The sequence below is a fragment of the Pyxicephalus adspersus genome, chromosome Z (genome assembly GCF_032062135.1).
Source record: "Pyxicephalus adspersus chromosome Z, UCB_Pads_2.0, whole genome shotgun sequence".
NCBI classification, from domain to species: domain Eukaryota; kingdom Metazoa; phylum Chordata; class Amphibia; order Anura; family Pyxicephalidae; genus Pyxicephalus; species Pyxicephalus adspersus.
In genome coordinates this window covers 79,451,136-79,470,371 of record NC_092871.1, presented here as the reverse complement: position 1 = coordinate 79,470,371, position 19,236 = coordinate 79,451,136, and the positions used below count along the sequence as shown (strand labels likewise).

At 39.7% G+C, this 19,236-nt stretch overlaps 1 protein-coding gene across 2 annotated transcripts in view; it reads right to left on the bottom strand.

The window, feature by feature from the left end:
• EMD (emerin) overlaps nucleotides 1-18,351 on the bottom strand; it is a 19,681-nt gene extending 1,330 nt beyond the window's left edge. Inside the window, exons 1-6 of one of the 2 annotated variants that reach the window (XM_072431073.1) lie at nucleotides 18,194-18,349; nucleotides 16,045-16,138; nucleotides 10,321-10,395; nucleotides 8,510-8,566; nucleotides 3,289-3,356; nucleotides 474-496 (exon numbers count right to left, since the gene is read on the bottom strand). In XM_072431073.1, coding sequence (XP_072287174.1) covers nucleotides 474-496; nucleotides 3,289-3,356; nucleotides 8,510-8,566; nucleotides 10,321-10,395; nucleotides 16,045-16,126 — 305 coding nt within the window. In that variant the 5' untranslated portion in view covers nucleotides 16,127-16,138; nucleotides 18,194-18,349. Of the gene's footprint in view, nucleotides 1-473; nucleotides 497-3,288; nucleotides 3,357-5,173; nucleotides 5,847-5,934; nucleotides 6,083-8,509; nucleotides 8,567-10,320; nucleotides 10,396-16,044; nucleotides 16,139-18,193 lie in introns of those variants that run through there. The other variant, XM_072431072.1, reaches the window with a different exon arrangement.
• Nucleotides 18,352-19,236: the final 885 nt, after the last annotated feature.

Below are 19,236 nucleotides of genomic sequence, written 5' to 3'. Positions count from 1 at the left end.
TATATATAGAGGCACCTTCCAGGTTAGTTCTGCCACAAATCATTTGCTTTCCTATGTGCTATGGCAGGATAGAAAAACTATCTGCCCTACCTGAGTGATTTGGCTACAAATCTTGTGAGCTTGCAAATAGCTGTACATTCAGCTTAAGTTGTATCTGTCCTGCCATTTCACTCTGTGATCAACAAAACACCTCACCCCTATAGTATGAACATGAGGAGTAGAGGAGGTGTTATTTAGTTTCACAAAACTTCTTGTCCTAGGGTGCCAAAGCTTGGCAGATGTGTTGACCTAATATTTTTTTCTTTTTATATATTTTTTTTTCATCCTAAAGGACAGGTAAGGTATTTTACAATATAATATGTGTAAATGATTTGCTGCTCATGTATGTTCCATTCTATGCTCATTCTGAATTGAAAATATGTATGATTTTGACTGTAAGGTTCAAAGCAGAAATATATGTTCATATCACTTACTTGTTTTGAAAATCCTCTCTTACCTGAAAAAAAAAGAAACATTTTGGTATGAAAAAGACGGAGGTAATATATTATTAATGATAGATGTAAGATTTTTCAGTGATAAGAAATTGAACAAACGCTGTACACACAACGCCATTCTCTTCTATGGAAAGGGGAGGGGGGGGGGGGGGCGAATAAGCAGCACCCCGCTGACGTGCATTCGTAGCTGACATAGGATAATATTTTTTTTGCCAAATAAAGAGAAGGAGATAAGTTTCTATTTGTTAAGCAAATTTTTAAAACAGAATGTTTTTTAGATGGACAGGACAGACAGATCCTGAACAGGGTATGACCGTAATGCCTCCTAACCACTCTCTCTGCTTGGTCTTTGAGAGCATATGGCATTTCAGATACAGAAGGTTTAGAAAGAAACGATTTAGACCATGCTTACTAATGCACAATGCCCTTACTAATGCACTTACTAATGTTCCATTTATATATATAAAAAAAAGGTTATTTAGCTTTTTTTAAATAAACTTAAAGATAAAATGTCACTATTTATTCCCTAAATCATTGGATGTTCTACAGTATAAAAAAATGATTGAAAATCAGTAATAAAGAGAACAGTCATTAGAGCAGTGGTTGCCAACCTTTTCGGTCCCGCGGACCACTAAAACTACCGGCTCCTGACCACACATGCGCAGGGAGCCAGGTGTCAATCAAAGGGGGAGGAACCCATAGCAATGTCATCATGACATATCCCCGCCCACTCCCCCTATCGCAAATCTGAGCCTCCCCCTGGACACAACCCGCCCACTTCCCTGAGCCTGGGATCCGTACAGAGGACATGGTCCGTGGCTCTGGCCGGTGTGCCCCACCAGCCAGGTCCTTTCCCTGACCCTGCTCGGGGTGGGGCACTGGCCAGAGCCGCAGACCACCAAAATTTTCTTGCGGATCACCGATTGTCAACTGCTGCATTAGAGGATATATTGGCTTCCACAAATTACCTTTTCCTGAGTTTTAGTTGCCTGACTTGCTTTGAGCCAACAACCCATAAAAATTTTTAGATGAGAACTACTGACTTGACTCTCATCCATATTTGTTGTGAGCCAGTGATTTTAAAAACATCAATATCCGAGACTGTCAAGCAATTAGCATTTTCTAAAGAAAAGTAATGAAAAATTTTCTAAAGAAAAGTACAGCTGATGTAGTTGTTTTATGATAGAATATTTTAAATGGAAGGGCAGAAGGGATTCACCACCACTTGACCTGGAAGACTGTAGAATCTCTTTTGGTCTCAGTGACTAATCTACCTATGATCCAAGTATTTAATATAACAGAAGTAAAGCAAAAAAGTGCAAATCAGCAAATAAAATAGAAGTTCAGACTGTAATTGCAGAGGAAGAAAATTCTGCAACAGTGAAGCTTAATCTTCCTTACCCTATTTTATGTCATTTGGAAGTCAATTGCCACGGATGGGTTTGGAATCCAAAGACACATCTTGCAGGCTGACACAAGTTGCTGCAGGGTGCTTTCACTCAGCACTACTGTCACGAGGCCAGATTGAGTTTACATGCAATTCGTTAGGCTGTGTGCACATGTTTATTAATTGTCATTAGAAAGGATCTTACACGATTCTTTCAAATGACTAAAAACTGAACGATGCATGAACGAGTCCTGTACATACAGCACTATTCTGCTCTATGAAGAGGGGAGAGAATGACGGAGCGGCACCCCGCTGCACTCTCTCCTCTTCACTTCCATTATGATTTGTTGTTTGTGGATCTGCCCGGATGGATCCATGAACGATGAATGTTGTACACACGCCAGATTCTTGTCTCATATCAGCCCTAAGGCAATTATCGGACGAGAATCATAGGACGTGTGATGTTAACACAGAATCCCTGACTCAGTCATTGAATTATCTTGTTTGCTTTTGGAAAGCACATATTATGTCCATTGCCAATGTCTCCAAGTGCTATCCTAAGCTGCGTACATATGTGCAATAATTATCGACTAACCGTTAATCGTTAACAAAAAAAGTCCACAACGACGCCGATGAACAAGGTTTGTCGCTGGAAACTAACGACTGTCCCAGCAGATCTGATTGGGTGACGATTGTTTGCAATCTATTGTGTGTACAGTCGTTCAGCGATCGTTAATGTTTCTGCAGTACACTTTCTCCTTTACATTTCACTTTCTGCATCTTTCAAAGGATTGTATCTAGGGTTTGTACATTATTGTTGGATTATATTTTAATGATCATATTGTTACAGCATGTACAGAATTGTGCATAATACGATTGTTCAAAATAATCGTGCATAATCGTTGATCTGTCGTTAGTCGTTCGTTTTCTAACGACAATTATTGCACGTGTGTATGTAGGTTAACAGTGGGATGAAAGAGGATAACTTCCAGAATAGTCTCTGTGAGCAGACAGGGGCTAGGGGGCCAGAGGCACTAAATAACAGGATAACTCAGAAGTCAAACACAATTATAGTGCCTGCACCTTAGCACTTTTACCCTAAGTACATTATTTGGTTCAGTCAGTTTTGTTTTAGCTAAACATCTAGGAAATATTATTGCAGTGTCATCCTAAGAGTAGAAATAAAAACAACTACTAAGGATAACTGGTACAGGTCTTAAGCAGTGGGGATTACAGTTGTATTGTCCTTTTATGTAAATTATTTGAAAATGACAAAATGTATAAAGTAAAGCATAATCACTGATCAGCTAAAGTTCCTCTTCTGAAAGAGATGTAAACGACAGCTCCCAAATCTGAACTGCTTTAAATGTTTCAATATTCTGTTATAAATGTAAGGTAGACACTTACCCTCTGGTAAGTTTGTGGACGCGCATAGGTTTTGGTGTATGTTTCCTCCTCATACGTTTCATAGTCATCTATAAAATAAAACAGTAGTGTACAATGTTTATTCAAATTCAAATGTAGAATGTAGGTATATCTAAAAAAATCTGAATAATTAAAAAAAAATCTTTATAAATCTGCTGACGTATTTAAGGGCTTGTTAACACCACAATGCTTTATTTAAGTGTTTATATTTTTACTTTTTTTTTAATTGGGCTTTTGGTGTTCACCCTCCTCCCATGAGTAGTATATGCCCGTTTGCCATTAAAATTGATTACACCTGCAAAACATCTTCTGGAAGCGGAAGACCCATACAATAAAAAGTTGGTAGCTGCAATTTTTTGTTGCTCAATATTTGTGCATCTGTTAAACAACTGTGAATGGAAACATGGAAATAAAAAAGTATTAGAAAAGTAATCAACTTTGTTGTCAGATTCCAAATTTGTCCAGTCTTAAAACTGAGTGTGCATGCACAAGAACAAAAGATAGGATAACCGAAATTGTTCATTGGTAATGTTTTAAAAAACCTTTAAAACTGCATTAGATTAGAGTTAGGAATAAATTATAGCTTTGGAATATTTTCTCCCACCTTGGCAAATTCAGAGATCTCTAATGTGTGTCACCAATTGCAATCCTTAATGTCCTCCAACTTCTTATCTGTAAAGTTTTGTAGTTCTGGGCTGTCACGGAAAGTGTATAGGAGATCCGCCAGCTCAACACCAGGATCACTTTTACTTTACAGCCTAGAGCCTGCTGATTGAAGGTTAACACTTTGATTTGTTTTACATGTGGTACACTTTCTTGGCAGAGAACAGACTTAGTGGTCATCCCCTACTTCATAAGACTTTTTATCAGAGCGTTTCAATAATTTCCTTGCTGATCTCTTACGAGATTTTGGGTTGTCTGTGGTTATGGTTTTTATAGAACTTGCCATTCTGAAGCAATATATGAAGTTTTTGGTTAATTCCTTTGCTGACAGAAAGGGGAAGGACTAATTTGGACCTTTTGTGTGCTGCAAATTGACATCAAGTGAAAGACCCACATTTTTATTTATTATTTGAAGTTATTGTGTGTGCATATTGATATGTTCCTGTATATATGAACAATTTATGACCATTTATTCTGGAAATATTACAACCCGGCCACAGGTTGCAAGACACTGCATACAGAAAGGTGGCAACGTCCACAGTGTATTTGCTAGTTACCCTCTGGTATGTTAATATTAACTACAGGAGGAACAGAGATACAGTGAATTTATTGGTATTAATGGTATTTTGATTCTTTGATAAAATAGAAAAAAAATTCCTTTTTTTTTGTTGCAAATTATTGTTTTTTAAAGCCATAATCCTAAACAATGTCAACAGCTACCTTCTGTGAACTACAAAGCAATGCCTGTCTATGTAATGAATGTGTATGCAGTCCAAATCCAGAGCACGGCTCAGGATGACAATGCAGCTGCTGCAGACATACAGTCCAGCGAGTGCTGTCACCTTAGGAGAGTCATTTTGTCACAGGCAGGATTAATTGACTGAACAAAATAGAAAATAGTTAAACAAATGCACGGTTTAAGTGCAAAGGCTTAAATCTAATGCCTGTGTGTGCCAGGTTAAATTATGTCGGTTATTGAGAAAAGTATGGAAGCGGCAAATGCTGAATTTCATTCTGTTGTCTGGTTATTTCTGGCTTCATTAAGAAAGCATTTAAAGCATAAGCATGGCAGCCAGAAAATGAAAATTCTGGGAGAAGTCTGCATTGACAGCCCCCATACTTTTATGACAAACTCCTTTTACCAGAGTTGAAATATTATCAGAAATGTATGAAGATTATTACATATTTGACAAGGACGACAAAAAAGAATGGAACACAAAACTTTTATTAATAGCTCATCAGTAGTTTTTAAGATTGTGTTCAGAAAGAAGAAAAAACGTGAAAAAGTACAAAGTATCTACTAAAGTACTGTACAGATAATATGCAAACAAATTAAACAATGCAACCCAAAAAGGTCTACAGGGAAGCAAGGCCGGCATGGAGGTCAGTATAGCTGGGGGTAATGGGGTGAATAAGGAGAGGGGCAGCAAGGCTAAGCTGAGGCTGAAGGTGCCGCTGCGGTATTGGGCAGTATTGGTTGAGATGGCGCATCCGGATAATAGGAGGTGATAAGTTTACAAAGGTCATGGCGAAGGGCGTACATTTTTTCTTTTGGTACCTTATCAAGGAGTGGAACAAGGGACATGGCCAGGTGGTTTGGATTCACCTCTGCTATGGGCTCTGGTTTATGATGCCTTTGGGCTTTTGTCCTTAGTCTCGAGGTGGAAGGAGAACCAAGTTTAACCTCTGCCTTCTGTGTTCCCTTCACTGTGGCAGACAACAGATTGGCAGTGCACACTTTTTGTCTTGTCTTTATGGCAGCTTTCTCCTTTGTTGTCACTGTAGAACCCTTAATACGTCCTGTCTTTCTGAGGCTCATTTTATGTTCCTGATTTACATTTGCTGGATTCCTGTCATTGCCAATGATGTTTTTAGTTCTGTAAACACATGTGGAAGAGCCATCAAAAATTTGTACCCTTTTTTTATCTGATAAAGGCCAAAATCTTCACAACATTGGCTACTTACTGATGTAATTCAGAACATGGTTGGGGAAAATCAACCTGGATGAAAGGTCTGGATGTTCCTGCTTCACTCTGCAGTACAAGCTGTCCAGCTTGTAATTCCTCTTTGTAATTACCTTTCACACTTCCAAAGCATGTTTTCAGTGTATGAACTGAAAAGACAAAAAGATGGATCTTTTTAGGAACTAACAGGTTCCTTGTACTGGTCATTCCAATTCATCCAAGCACTTTATATTCCATTTGGGCAGTTCCTTTCCATCTACCATACTGTTCAACCCACATGCAAAGCCATATGGGGAGCATACAAAAATTGTGATATCAGATTGCTTGGGAGGGATTGCTGGGAAACTTATCATGAAGGTGATAACATCATTCAATGTTTTTATCTTTCTGTTGGATGCCAAATACTACGTCACCTATGCTGATGTGGGGATTCTTTTTTGCAGTCAGCAAGCAGTATATTCATCATCTTTAACCATAAACAACAACTTGGGTAGCAATTGAGGAATATTAGACAAAGTATTCCTAAATACAGAACGGTGGCTGCAACAACTGAGACTTTGTACCCATTTAGAATTGGAGTAAGGAGTCTTTTGGACTTGGAGTATATTCAACGTGCCATTGTGCACAGATAGGCCTGAGCCCCTATTGGGAAAAAAAAATAATCCTGCACTTGGAATCCAAAGAAAAATGAAACCTAATGTTCTGACAGTAGCCTTTGTTCACCTTGAGAAGATTTTGGCCTTTATCAGATAAAAAAGGGTACAAATTCCTTTTAGGACAATCTTAAGCACAATAAAGCAATACTCATTATCCTCATTATCCATAAGGAAGAAGAGTATTTCCTATTCCCTGCTGTAAAAATGTCCAGTTTTTTTTTTTTGCAAATACTTAAAATATGTATTTTAGTATTTTAGCTTTGTACGTTTTTTCTTTTAATTTTTTTACATGGTCGTGGTATATGGTGTATAAAGAAAATTCATGTCCCATGGCCACAAAAGGATCATCTTCCTCTTTCAAGGGAAAATTGATGGGGCCAAGCAATAACTTCACAGTAAAATTTTTGGCAGAAACGTCCTTGTAATTTCTGCATTTTTCACTGATCTAGCTACCAATGACTACTAATATCAGTAAATGCATTTGCTCATCCACTATTAAGCCCGTTGGTTTCAGATTACTCTTTTAGCAATACAATACCTACAAGATACTTTACATTTATCAGCTAAAGTGCATGAACAGATGAAATGGTTGACTGTGTGACAAACCATTTCATACTCCTATTGCTCTTGGCCACGGCTTGAACATGCCAAACTGTTTCAGGTATATCTTTAGGCAATCTCATGCCAGATAAGAGTTGTCTGGTTTTTACCTTGTATAAACTCATGGCTTTGGTAATGGAATTTATGGTGCACCTTGCTGACGGGTACTTTGATATCAATCCTAGTGCTGTGTATGTTAACAGTATTCTGCTGTCCACATTTCACACGAAATATGACTAGCTGTACACACACGTGAAGACAAACTTACTTTGGTGTCAATTGTGCACTGCAGAGCATTGAAAAAATACAACCATTTTTTTTTTCTTCCTCACTGCATACAAGTGCAGAGCTTTGGTATTTTTGTTCTGCCCTTGCATCGGGAATGAGCTGAGCAATACAACATTAGTAGTATGAACAAATCCTTCAACCTCAGATGCTACCATCCAAATTGCAGTCTGCAGAGGATGACTTCTCTCTTTTTTAATATTTGGAGAACCTTACATTCACATATTATTAATATTTTTTTTTAATCATAGTCATAATAGATCATAATCATTTATTTTCCACAATAGGTGTCTTTCCACTGATGCAACATTTTTGGGCGACACAAGAGAGTCTTTTATTTACCACCATGGAACTGATCCCTCGTTAGCCCCAAACACGACTGAATTGCTATTGACTGGGCAAAGAAAGAATGATGTGTTGCTCGCCATTCTAGTGAAGGATTTCTAAAGAGAGTAGAAGGGGGTTTCTTAGCTGCCCTGATGCTCATGATTTGTCACCAAGATTAGGATCACCTGTGTGACATGGCACTTGCTGTCCTATTAGTGAGGAATATTGTTCTAGTGTAAATGCATGATTACTATTTTGAATCAAATATTTGTTGAGTATTTATATTATTGTATGTAACTTGGCTTTATATTTTTATCTTTTAAAGCCACTGGCTTGGTAAAAAAAAAATAAAACATGTTGCTTGGTTTTTGAATAATACATTTTTGATCACAATTTTAAGATATTCACGCCTATTTATATCTTTGTCTGCCTCTTACATGAATGTCCCAAATAATTTACAAGTGTATGCATTAAGCGTTTTTGCAAATGAACTGGTTTGCTTTATTACTCCACCCTCGGCAGCATCTCTTATTTTTTGCTCCCCTCCTCCATTTATTTACCGGGAGCAAAGATAATACCCTTTACCTCCTGGTATGGAGGAATATATGAATTACTCCATGTCACAGTGAAGGGATACCACCACTAACACTGTGGTGTAGTGATAGATTTTGGAACCCCCCTGAATCCAAAAAAAAAAAAAAATCTTACCTTGGTTGTCATCATATTCTCTTGTACTATATTTCTGTCTGCTTTCGTACGAAGGTTCTGGCCAAAGAAAAACAAATATCTCAATATCTCATGATACAATAGATCATCAAAAGGTATACATATTTAAAAAAAAACATAACTCATCTTCCCAACCCCCCCACCCATTCAAAATCTCCCCCTGACAAATTCCTAACTTAAAACACTGTTATTCATCCCTCCCCTCAGGCACGTTGTCTTGGCGTCACCTTCATTTCTGCCCTCTCATTTACCCCCCCATATTCAGAACATTTCCAGGTCCCGTCACTTTCACCTGCAGAACATCTCCAAAATCCGCCCCTACCTGTCCCCAGAGACCACCAAACTGCTTGTACATGCTCTTATCTCTCGTCTGGACTACTGCAACATCCTCCTTTCTAGTATTCCACTAACTCGACTCTCTCCTCTACAATCTAGTATGAAAGCTGCAGCCAGACTTATCCATGCTTCCCACCCCTCCTCTTCTGCTGCATCTCTTTGTAGTTCTCTTCATTGGCTTCCATTTAATCTTTCACCTTAGAATCAAATCCAAGCTCCTGTGCTTTGCCTTCAAATCCCTCCACAGTTCCTGTCCCACTTACATTTCTGACCTGGTAAAAAAAATACTCCCCCAGCTGCTCTCTCCACTCCTCCAATGACCTACTAATGACTTCCTCATTCATAACCTCATCACACGCACGGCACCAAGACTGTTCTAGAGCTGCCTCTAATCTCTGGAATGGTCTTCCTCATGATATTCAGCTTGCTCCTACTTTCTGCTCATTTAAAAGAGCACTCAAAATACCATTTTTCAAACTTGCCTACCCATCTTCTTCTGTCTCTTAAACCCTCACTACTTCCCACCATTACATATCCCCCCTCCTATTGTCTGTTACTTCCCCCACCGCCTAGATTGTAAGCTCCTCGGGGCACGGTCCTCTCCTCCTCCTGTGTCACTGTCTGTATTCGTCTGTCATTTGCAACCCCTATTTAACGTACAGCGCTGCTTAATATTTTGGTGCTTTATAAATTCTGTTTATTAATAATTATAATAACAATAGTAAAATAAACTATCTGCTCTGCTAAAAAAATCTACATTCCAGCTATTTGCTTGGTTTTTGTACTTTATTATACTTTAGCTTTTTAGAAGTATTCGATACATTCTTTTGCTTGGATTTTGTTATTTTTACACATTGTGGAAAAATATTGTGGTGTTTTAAAATCAAACCCATGCTGAGATATTTTATTCAAGCATGGCTAAGTGTACAATCAGGTGGCTTTTCAATGTACAGTTATGAGACGCACATTTTTCTGCCCTGTAAAATGCAGTCATCTCATGCAAAGGTATCTATGCATTGTGACAACATATTTAGCATGGTTATTTAAAATTGTATGCGTAGATGAGGCTGTCCTAATAAAGGGGTTCCAACTTCAAGCTCTAAAGGTGGGATTCTGGGCTGGTATTTATTTAAATCTTAATTACATGTTGCAGTCAAACTGATATGAGATCATGTTAGACTTTTGTCTGTGATTTTATAATCGGCCTACAGGTCTGGGCAATGTTGGATTTATTATTGCCCACATTGGCTATTCAACTATGTCTACTCCCCAAATAATGATTATATGGTAGTTGTTTTGGTACTGAAATTTCCAATACTGGTTTCAGTTAGAAAGGTCCAACGGGTTTCTGCTCACATTAGAGAAATTTTTTTTCTGCTGTGCCTACAACTGTACACAGATGTACTAGATATAACTGACAAGAATTGTAAGTTTAGATTCTTTAATTTTTTCCTTACCTGCAGAGCCTGGGAATGTCTTTTTTTGGCGTTCATACTCGTAAAGTTTCTTTTCATACAACGTGCGAGTGCTGTCTATAAAAAAAAAAAGGTGAAAAACAATTATATGAAATACAAATACTGTTCTTGACGAGCTAGACAGTTTCAATGCACCAGGTAGCCTAAAACAAATAATGGTGCCATCTTTTTGAAAGCCTATCAACAATTGAAAAAAAGATTGAAGAATGAATGATCACAGTGGATTGCTGTTCTATGGAGGTGAAAAAAGAAAAGCAGGAGGCCCTGCTGCATCCTCAATAGCTGCCAGATAGCAATACCATGTCATGGGATAGCTTCAGTGATGCTAGGCTGATGCATGAAAATCTAGCTTTAATACAGAACTTTAGAAATATGAAATTACTTTATGGGGACAGTTTAAAAAAAGATAATCAGTACTTACATCAATATCTACCTGCCATCAATACCTACATATCATACTTATTTTATGAGGATATAGCTACACATAAGTTACAAATGTATTCATATGTGCAATTACTGCATTGGTGCATAGAGTATGGGAACTGTTGCAACAATACACCAAAGCATATACAGTGTTCTTCCCAGCCCCTTTTAGCTGGGCGCACCACCCGGCAATTTTCAGCAACCACCCGGCTGTTTCTGGGTGGTTACTGAAGAGTTTGGTCACAAATCAGGGGCTTCCACCCGCCTACAATTTCATCCCACCCAGCTTAAAAAAAAATTCTGGGTTGAGCACTGATATGTCTCTTCTTTAAGTCACATTCTCTGTTGAACCAATGCTAATATATTATATTATATTGAATCTTATACCTGGTAACTGACAAATTTCAAAGGTAAAGCTGTTGTGTGAAAGTACAGCAATAGCAAAGCCTTTGGTATATCACAATTTGCAACATCAACATCCATGAATTGTAAATACCGACAGCATTCTGCAATGTCATTACTTTTGCATTCAAAATCTTTATCACGCCTGCAAACACTTCCTGTGAAACTGGTCATTAAGGCTAAACATGAAAATAGTGTATAAATGAGAAGATTATAAATATATTTCCTATATATTATTCCTATTTCCATTTGGATAGAAAGGGTTGGACACGACCAGGTGTACACTTTACAAGTTGGTAACAACATGACTTAATTGCTTTTTGTATATTCTAATTCAGGGTTCCCAACCTACGGCCCGCTGGCCACATCCGGCCCGCAGAGCTGTCAGATCTGGCCCTCTCCTCATTGCCTCTCTGCTTCTTGTCTTGGGGATGAAGCACTCGCAACTCCTATGTTTCTCTATGAGATTGTACTGCCAGCAGAGGGAGCTGCTCCCCACCCACCTTGCACTGTGAGATAATCCCAGCAGCAGCAGCATGAGAGCTGTGTCTATGTCCATGCAGCTGTCATTATCTACATGTATAAAGCTTCATATCTTCTTCACGGATTGTCATAGAAATGTGAAATTTTCAGGGTACACAGGGATCCCTAGGAGCTGCTACTAAACCAAATCCTAACAACATTCACAGATATTTTCACAATAAGTGGCACTATTTCAAGACCTTAGTCCCTAAATTAAGTTTGCATGTTGGGGACCCCTTGGGGGCCACCCACATGGCAATGAATATTAGGGTACTGCCAATTGTCTGTGCACTGTGGTGCCCCTTAAAGTTCACAAAACTTCCAGGCTGCGTTCAGGTTGGCAGTAAGGTTGCGATGCGGTTACCCCTTCCTCATGCCATGCGAGTCTGCCTAGGGGGAGCCACTCAGTGCCGCCTGCAGACAAATCTGCAGACGCTGGGGTGCAAAGGAGTGAACAGCTGGCGAGCTGCCTGTTATATATAGCTGGACACTTACATTTTGTGAACCCCAATTTCTCTGGAACAGAGGGATGTTGGCAAATGAGGAAGCCAGTAATAAATACCTTATGCCCCCTTCCCCCTATCTTTATTTGGTGCATGTACGTTACAGTAACTAGAAACATTTCAATTAAATTTCATTTTAAATTAAAACTATTCTAGTTTTAAATATACACGTGGCCCGCGCGTTTTATCCTAATGTCAACAGCGCCCTCCGTATGAAAAAAGGTTGGGCACCACTGTTCTAATCAATGGCTTCATTTCATTTGATCTTTATGTCCCGCAAAAACAAAGGATGTGAAGCGGCCGGTGCTGGATCAATCATTGTGGGATCCTATTTAGAAACTGCAAGTAAGATGTTCAAATAATAAAAAAAATAATAACAATGTGTACTGTTTCTTTCTTTTTATGCTGCATGGCTGGTAGGTTTAGTATTGAGATTATACTGAGTTTATAAGTGCACTGAATAACAAAAGATTCTTCTGTGAGGGTGTAGTTCTAATACATATACTGTTTTAGACACATGCTGGGTACCTAGAGACCACCATAGCAGAAGGATTACTCATTCCAAGCAAACTCTATTCTTTAACCAGTGTCTTTACCTAAATATTTATATGCATGATGAAAGTGAAGTGAAGTTTTCTTTGCTGACCAAAATGTGCAATATTAACATTTATTTTTTAAGGGTGGAAATCTTTTAAGTGAACCAAAGCTTGAAATGAAAACACTGAACACATATGCTGGTGAATATGTGCAGTATGTAACAAAGAATGTTTTTATTTACATTAGAATCAAGAATGGTAATGTACAGCTACTTAGCATTTACATACCACATCACACAGCAAAGGTGATAATAGCAGTAACTCGGACATAAAACAGTGTCATAGCATGTACCTATTTAGTAGTGAAATTCTATTCACTCCTAAAGGAATCCTTAAGAAATACATGATCAAGTCATTATTGCAGAAAGGGAAGATGCTGTTCCTTCTGCAATTTCCCCTCCTATCTGCCTGATTTCTCCAGGTATCTGGCAAAAAAGCTGATCTGTGCAACGGCAGCTTTGGTTGCCAGAAAATCTTGCAATCCTGGCTTCCCCTGCGTTTGCTGGGAATGAATACAGCAAACCAGAATGTGGGAATGAATCCAGCAACGCCAATCAAGATAGTAGGAGATTGTCTTCAGATAATAATGAACTAGTAAAATGGTGGCACCCTGCGAAGGAACAGGAACAGGTGAGTAACACAGGTTTAGTTTACTTTTCTCACAAAGGGGAGAAGGACCAAGATATAGACCACTGAACAGGCAAGTTAAATAGCTGTTTTTTTGCTGGAAAAAGCTATTTGCATTTTTTGTGGGGTAACTGCAGTGTCACAATAAAATAAAGAAAACTCCAGTATCTTCAACTAAACTATAACAGGGTTCTTTTGAAGACTATAATGTTCATCTTCTTGATCCATTCCTTTACTGTTGGAATAAAAAAACAAAAAAAAAAAAAGATTTCTGGAAATCTATTTTTTTGCCATAAATGCAGATCTGGTTACTGCTTGGTATGTGACAATCCAGAGTAGAAATATTGGGGTCTGTGTTGAAGGCTTCAGTTTAACCTAACTTTGAGACTTTTCGGAGCTAATTCTGAATAAATTGACTTCCTTCTAATCTGCTGGATGGAATCATGTAGAATTCATGAAAACAGAGGTCAAAGTCACCAAAAATCCAAAGTCCAAGATTCTTGCTTTATTATAAAAGCACCGTCATAACATGTTGAAAAGCCAACGTTTTGGGGCCAAACAAAATTCTTTCCTCTATGTTGCCTTGAGGAAGGTACACTGCATGGCCTTGAAATGTTGGCTTTTATATTAAAGCAAGACTCCTGTACACCTGGAGTGCTTTTGATTTTGTCTTCTGTTTTTGTGAACAAAATCCTGTTGCCAAAAGTCCTTGCATTGTCAGCATTTTTAAAGGTATCAATCATAAAAAATGGAGCATATTCCAATTAAAAAATCTTGGATCGTAAGTACTAAAAATATTTTGTAACTACTTTGGTTATAATAAGCTTACGGCTACGTACATGTCAGATGGGCTCAGGGCTGATATCGGACAAAAATCTGGCCTGTGTATAGCACTCCTCGTTCATGGATCTATCCTGGTGGATCACAAACGATGAACGATCCCAATGACAGTAAAGGGGAGAGAGTGCAGCAGGGTGCCGCTCTGTCGTTCTCCCCTCTCCCTTTCCATAAAGCAGAACGGTGCTGTATGTACAGTGCACGTTCATGCATTGTCTTTTGTGGCTGGAAAGGATTTTGAAAGATCCTTTCCAATGACAATTATTGCATGTGTGTTTGCAACCTAAGTCTTATTTTATCTCTTTAGATTAGGTTTATGGTTCACTTTATTTTTCACTCAGTTTATGGTCACTTGTTTGGCACCATGAATGCAGAGCATTGGTTTTTCTACCAATGTAATTGCTTAAAGAGGATATACTCAGGTTTTGTTGGTTGATCTATCTTAATAAAAGATTCCACTTTAAAAATTTGGCACCAGGCAGGTCCTTGTTGAAGAAAGAGACAGGTGATGTCCCTTCTGCAATAAGCAATCTTACCTGAATGATTGCTGCCCATCTGTCAAAATTAGTTTGTTGCAAGGTATATGCAGTAATCCTGGCTTCTCTTGCGGGTACTTGGACTAAACATAGCTGAAGATCAAAATAAGAAACAGAAAAAGGGAGAAGATGGCTACATCTGTGACGAAACTGATACAGGTGAGTATCCCCAGGGTTTATTTCTGCCTAATGTCAAGTGTCAAAATCTGTCCAGTTAATTGCTAAAAGATACAATATGAAGAGCAGTCTTCCCAGGTAATTTCTGAAACCCAGCCTATGAAAAGTAATTCGAATGAGACAACATGGAACCATGTTTTCTGTAGGTACTACAATTTTTTAGCATAAGGGTGTTGTCTGTACAAAGATCACAAAGGGTTGACAATGCTTTATTGCTCAAATCCTGTCTGTGTCTTCAAGGCCTCATTATTCTCCATATTCCACCCTATTACGTTTACTCTGTTTGCTATCCTTTTGATTTATAAAAGCATGTAGCTCAGGGTTAGGAGAAAACATATGGAGGGATAATACATTTTTAAGTCTTGTTGACTATAATCATAACATTTTGGACTCAGGATAACTTTTCAACCAGTATTAGTTGGGGATAAAAATGTTGCAGGGTTCAGACCTCATGTAAACTCTAATGTTGGAGTTTACAAAGGGTTTACAACTACCTCTGGCTCTTTATAGGGTTTGGCCTAGCAATTACCCCCTCGGGGCAAATAAACTGGTTTTATGTAAGAGGCCATGCAAGATAGTCACCTGCTTCATTTGAATTTTACTAAAAAATGATATTGAACAGGCAAAAACATTCCTATAATTAGGTTACAGATTTTGTTACGGACGGCTTAGCATGCCCTGTACAAGAAACTAAAGGACTTTAAATTCCTTACGACTATTCTACTTTATGTGGTTCTTGCTGTACCCCCCATGTCACTCCAGATTCTCGTCTGATATCAGCCCTGAGACGATTATCAGACGAGAACCATTGCATGTGTGTACGTAGCCTAACTGAAACATTCCCTGGTGCAGACTCTTCCATTGATTGATCCTTTACTAGGGAAAGTTTCAAATTAAAATGCTTTAAAAAGACCCCATTTATAATATAATTTTATTTTTGTATATTATATTTAAACATGACGTTTAGTCCCTTTGAAATTCTAATCACCACTGTAGCATCAACTGAAAAATTCTATATTGTTATTGTGGGACAAAATACTATGAAATTTAGATGTTCAATACAAGAGGGGATACATTACATACCAACAATCGGCCCGTGCTGTATTCCATAATCCTGCAGGATGTTTATGAGCTCGGCATCGCTCAGGTTTTTAAATTTATTCATGCTTCACAATATCTGAGAAAAAAATGCACAACTTATCATTAGTTGCTCATAACACTTTAATCATGCACATAGTTATTTTTTACTGTGAAAATGAGGAACAAAAGAAAAATGTCACCTGACTCCGTTTCATTTGCCTGGAGAGTAAAACTCTCAGTTTTGTATATAGGAGCGATCTATTTTAGTTAAAAAGGCTCCCAATGATTGTGATCGAAGTTTAAGGCTAAGTTTAGATGGGTCATGAAGTGATGGGGTGGTCACTGCTCAATAATGGGTGCAGCCAACAGTGGCCCCTGTGTAGAGCTGACTAGGGGGTCCCTGCTAGATCAAACCCCACCCCCACATTCCGCTGTGGTGAGCACCAAAGCAAAAGCCCCCAACCTTGAACAGTTCTGAAAGGAAAAAGTGCAGGAATTACTGGGGGAATTTTTTCACCTGCCACCAATCTGAGGATGGATAGATGGTCTGCACCAACAGGGTTCTGAAGGGCAGGAGTGCAGGCGGACGTACGACTGTGCAAGAAGCTGTGGGGTCCCCTGCTAAGGAGTGCCTGGGGCCCTTGTGCAGTTGCACACTGCTATGCCACACCGGGAAACCGAGCCACTTGTACAGGGCTTATTACCTGCTGCCATCCATAGGGAATGAAATAATTTGGTTGGGTATCACCTACTGCCAAATGTGGTTTATTAGAAGCTGGCATAGAGGATGAGGTGTCTCACAAGGTGCCCCATCACACATCTGAGCTTTGCCCAAAGCTAGGTTTTGTCTGGCATTGAGATTGTGGTGCAATTACTGCTTCCTCCCACTTCCTCGGGGGAGACACTACTTGTTAAATAGGGTTGGCAGTAAGCGGTTCAATACCCCTCGCTGCTGCCGCTGTCCAATCTGTGAACGCTGGTTCTTTAAAGAGGAACTAGATCGACTTATCCGTATGTGTTTCAGCACCAGGTTCCGCCACCTTTCTTCTCTTCCGGACAATCTTCGCCCATCCTAACTGGCCGTGTCAGGATGAAGTAACTCCCGTGCAGATATACGTGAGTTCATTCATCCAGGCACACGTAACGGAAGCTGGGAATGCCGGGTTTCCTTGGCAACCGAAGCCTGCACTGCAACCAAGCACACGCAGCTGTGCTTTTTGCAAGAAACCCGGAGTGATCAGGCAGGTAAGACGCATTATTATTGCAGAAGGGACATCACCTGTTCATTTCAGCAATAATGCCCTGCCTGATCATTAAAAGTGCAACTTTAGTTCTGCTTTAGGAATGCCAGTCGCTGGGCACCCTTGTCCCCATCGTAGGTCTGAACCTGCCCATAGCGACATGTGGTATTATTTCTGCCATGACAAAGGAACAACGGCATTTATTGTCCTTCACCGCATTGCTTTGTCCGTGCATAACAAATACATAATAATATCTGAAGAACTGTTCTTGGTACAACAGTTGTAATTGATTAGATAAAGTGATGGTGATTGATAGGGATTAAAGCCAAATCTAATGCTAATGAAAACAGTCACTGCTTTCTACTCTGACAACAGGATAACTGCCTGATACTTGCCCTAGCTACCAGCAGCCTGTTATTGGAGTACATAGCTGGCAGCACCTGACCGCTATATATAAAAAAATTGCTCAGCCCTGTCTTACATTAAGCCTGAACCAGCACTGTGCAGATATAGAGGACATTGCTGTGAGTATATATGGTCAGAACTTTATTTAAATATGATAAATATATCTCTATCCTCCACAATCCCAGGTGTCACCAGTATTTGTGGTATAGGCAGTGTGACAACCAATAAAGGCATTCCTGCATGTCAGTGCTTGTAGAACCCGACATAATGGCGTGAGCTGAAGTCTCCCCTTTCCCTCACAAATTCGCCTCACAGACCTGAATATAAAAATGGGCGGCAAAACACTCTGCGCGTCCAGTCGCCGCGCCCCTCCCACTACCAGCTCGCGCCGAGAGCCAGGCCGGCGGTCTAGGGGGCTTCCAGCCAATAGAAAGGCACGACCGAAAGCGCGGGAAGAGGACATAAGCGCGAGCGGGATTGCACAACACCGGCTTGCCGGTTCTCACCTCGTCTCTCTCGGTGTGACAGGAAAGCGTGACTCTGCGGCTCGGCTCGTAGTACCTAAGGGTGGGGAAAGGCGGAATAGAGCGGAGGAAGGGCAAGAAGGGGCGGGGCTGTACTGAAGGAGTCCGCCCTGCTCGGGCGTCACTCAGTGACCGGTGTTGGCGTGCTGTTTTCGGGGAGTGGTCGGTATGTCCTGAGTTTGCGGTGACATGTGTGAATTGTGATGTAAATACATTCACAGCTTGTATATGGAAATAAATAGAAGGAACCTGAGGGCTGCACAAAGGAAGGCCGAGCATTTTCATTCCTGTCACAAGTTTGTGTTTTTGATTTCTCAGTAATACGCCCCCTGCTGGTCAGTACGTGTCACTGCAGTACAGCAGCTCTATGCCCTGTGGAGTAAACACAGGAATGATACTCAATAGAAATGCTGAATCTGTGGATAACTCATTTTTACATAATATTTATCAATATAATTGTCAGCTCGGTTCTACAAATTGTAACTGTAGGCTTATTTTCATAGGCCCATTTTATCCTTGTAATGAGATATTTCACTGTACAGTATATTAATCTTTATAATGGTAATAAGTATATGTGGGTGATGTGATACGTGGGTATATGTGTGCTTACCCCATAGGAAATATACTGAATAGATTTTTTTCTAATGGTGCTATAGCCGTCAACTGGTGGTCTGCAGGAAAAGTTAACGGGCGGGGGCTTCCCATTGCAGGCTCAGACCAGCTTGCTAATTATCCTGAGGGGGCAATAGAGCAGGGCTGTGACCACGACAAAATTTGTCCATACGGGGGTCAGGAGAAGGACTACTGTCCCCCCAGAATTTAGCAATTCGGATCAGCCTGCGATGGGGGAACAGGCAGGTTCTGGCATCATGATGTCACTATGGGGGAAGTGAGTGACACCCGGCTCCCCGTGCATGCGCAGGATTTAAAATTATGAATATAGTGGTCTGTGAGGTCCGAAAGGTTGAGGAAATATGAGGTGTGTGTACATCAGTTTATACTAAAGGGATATATGGGGTTTGTAT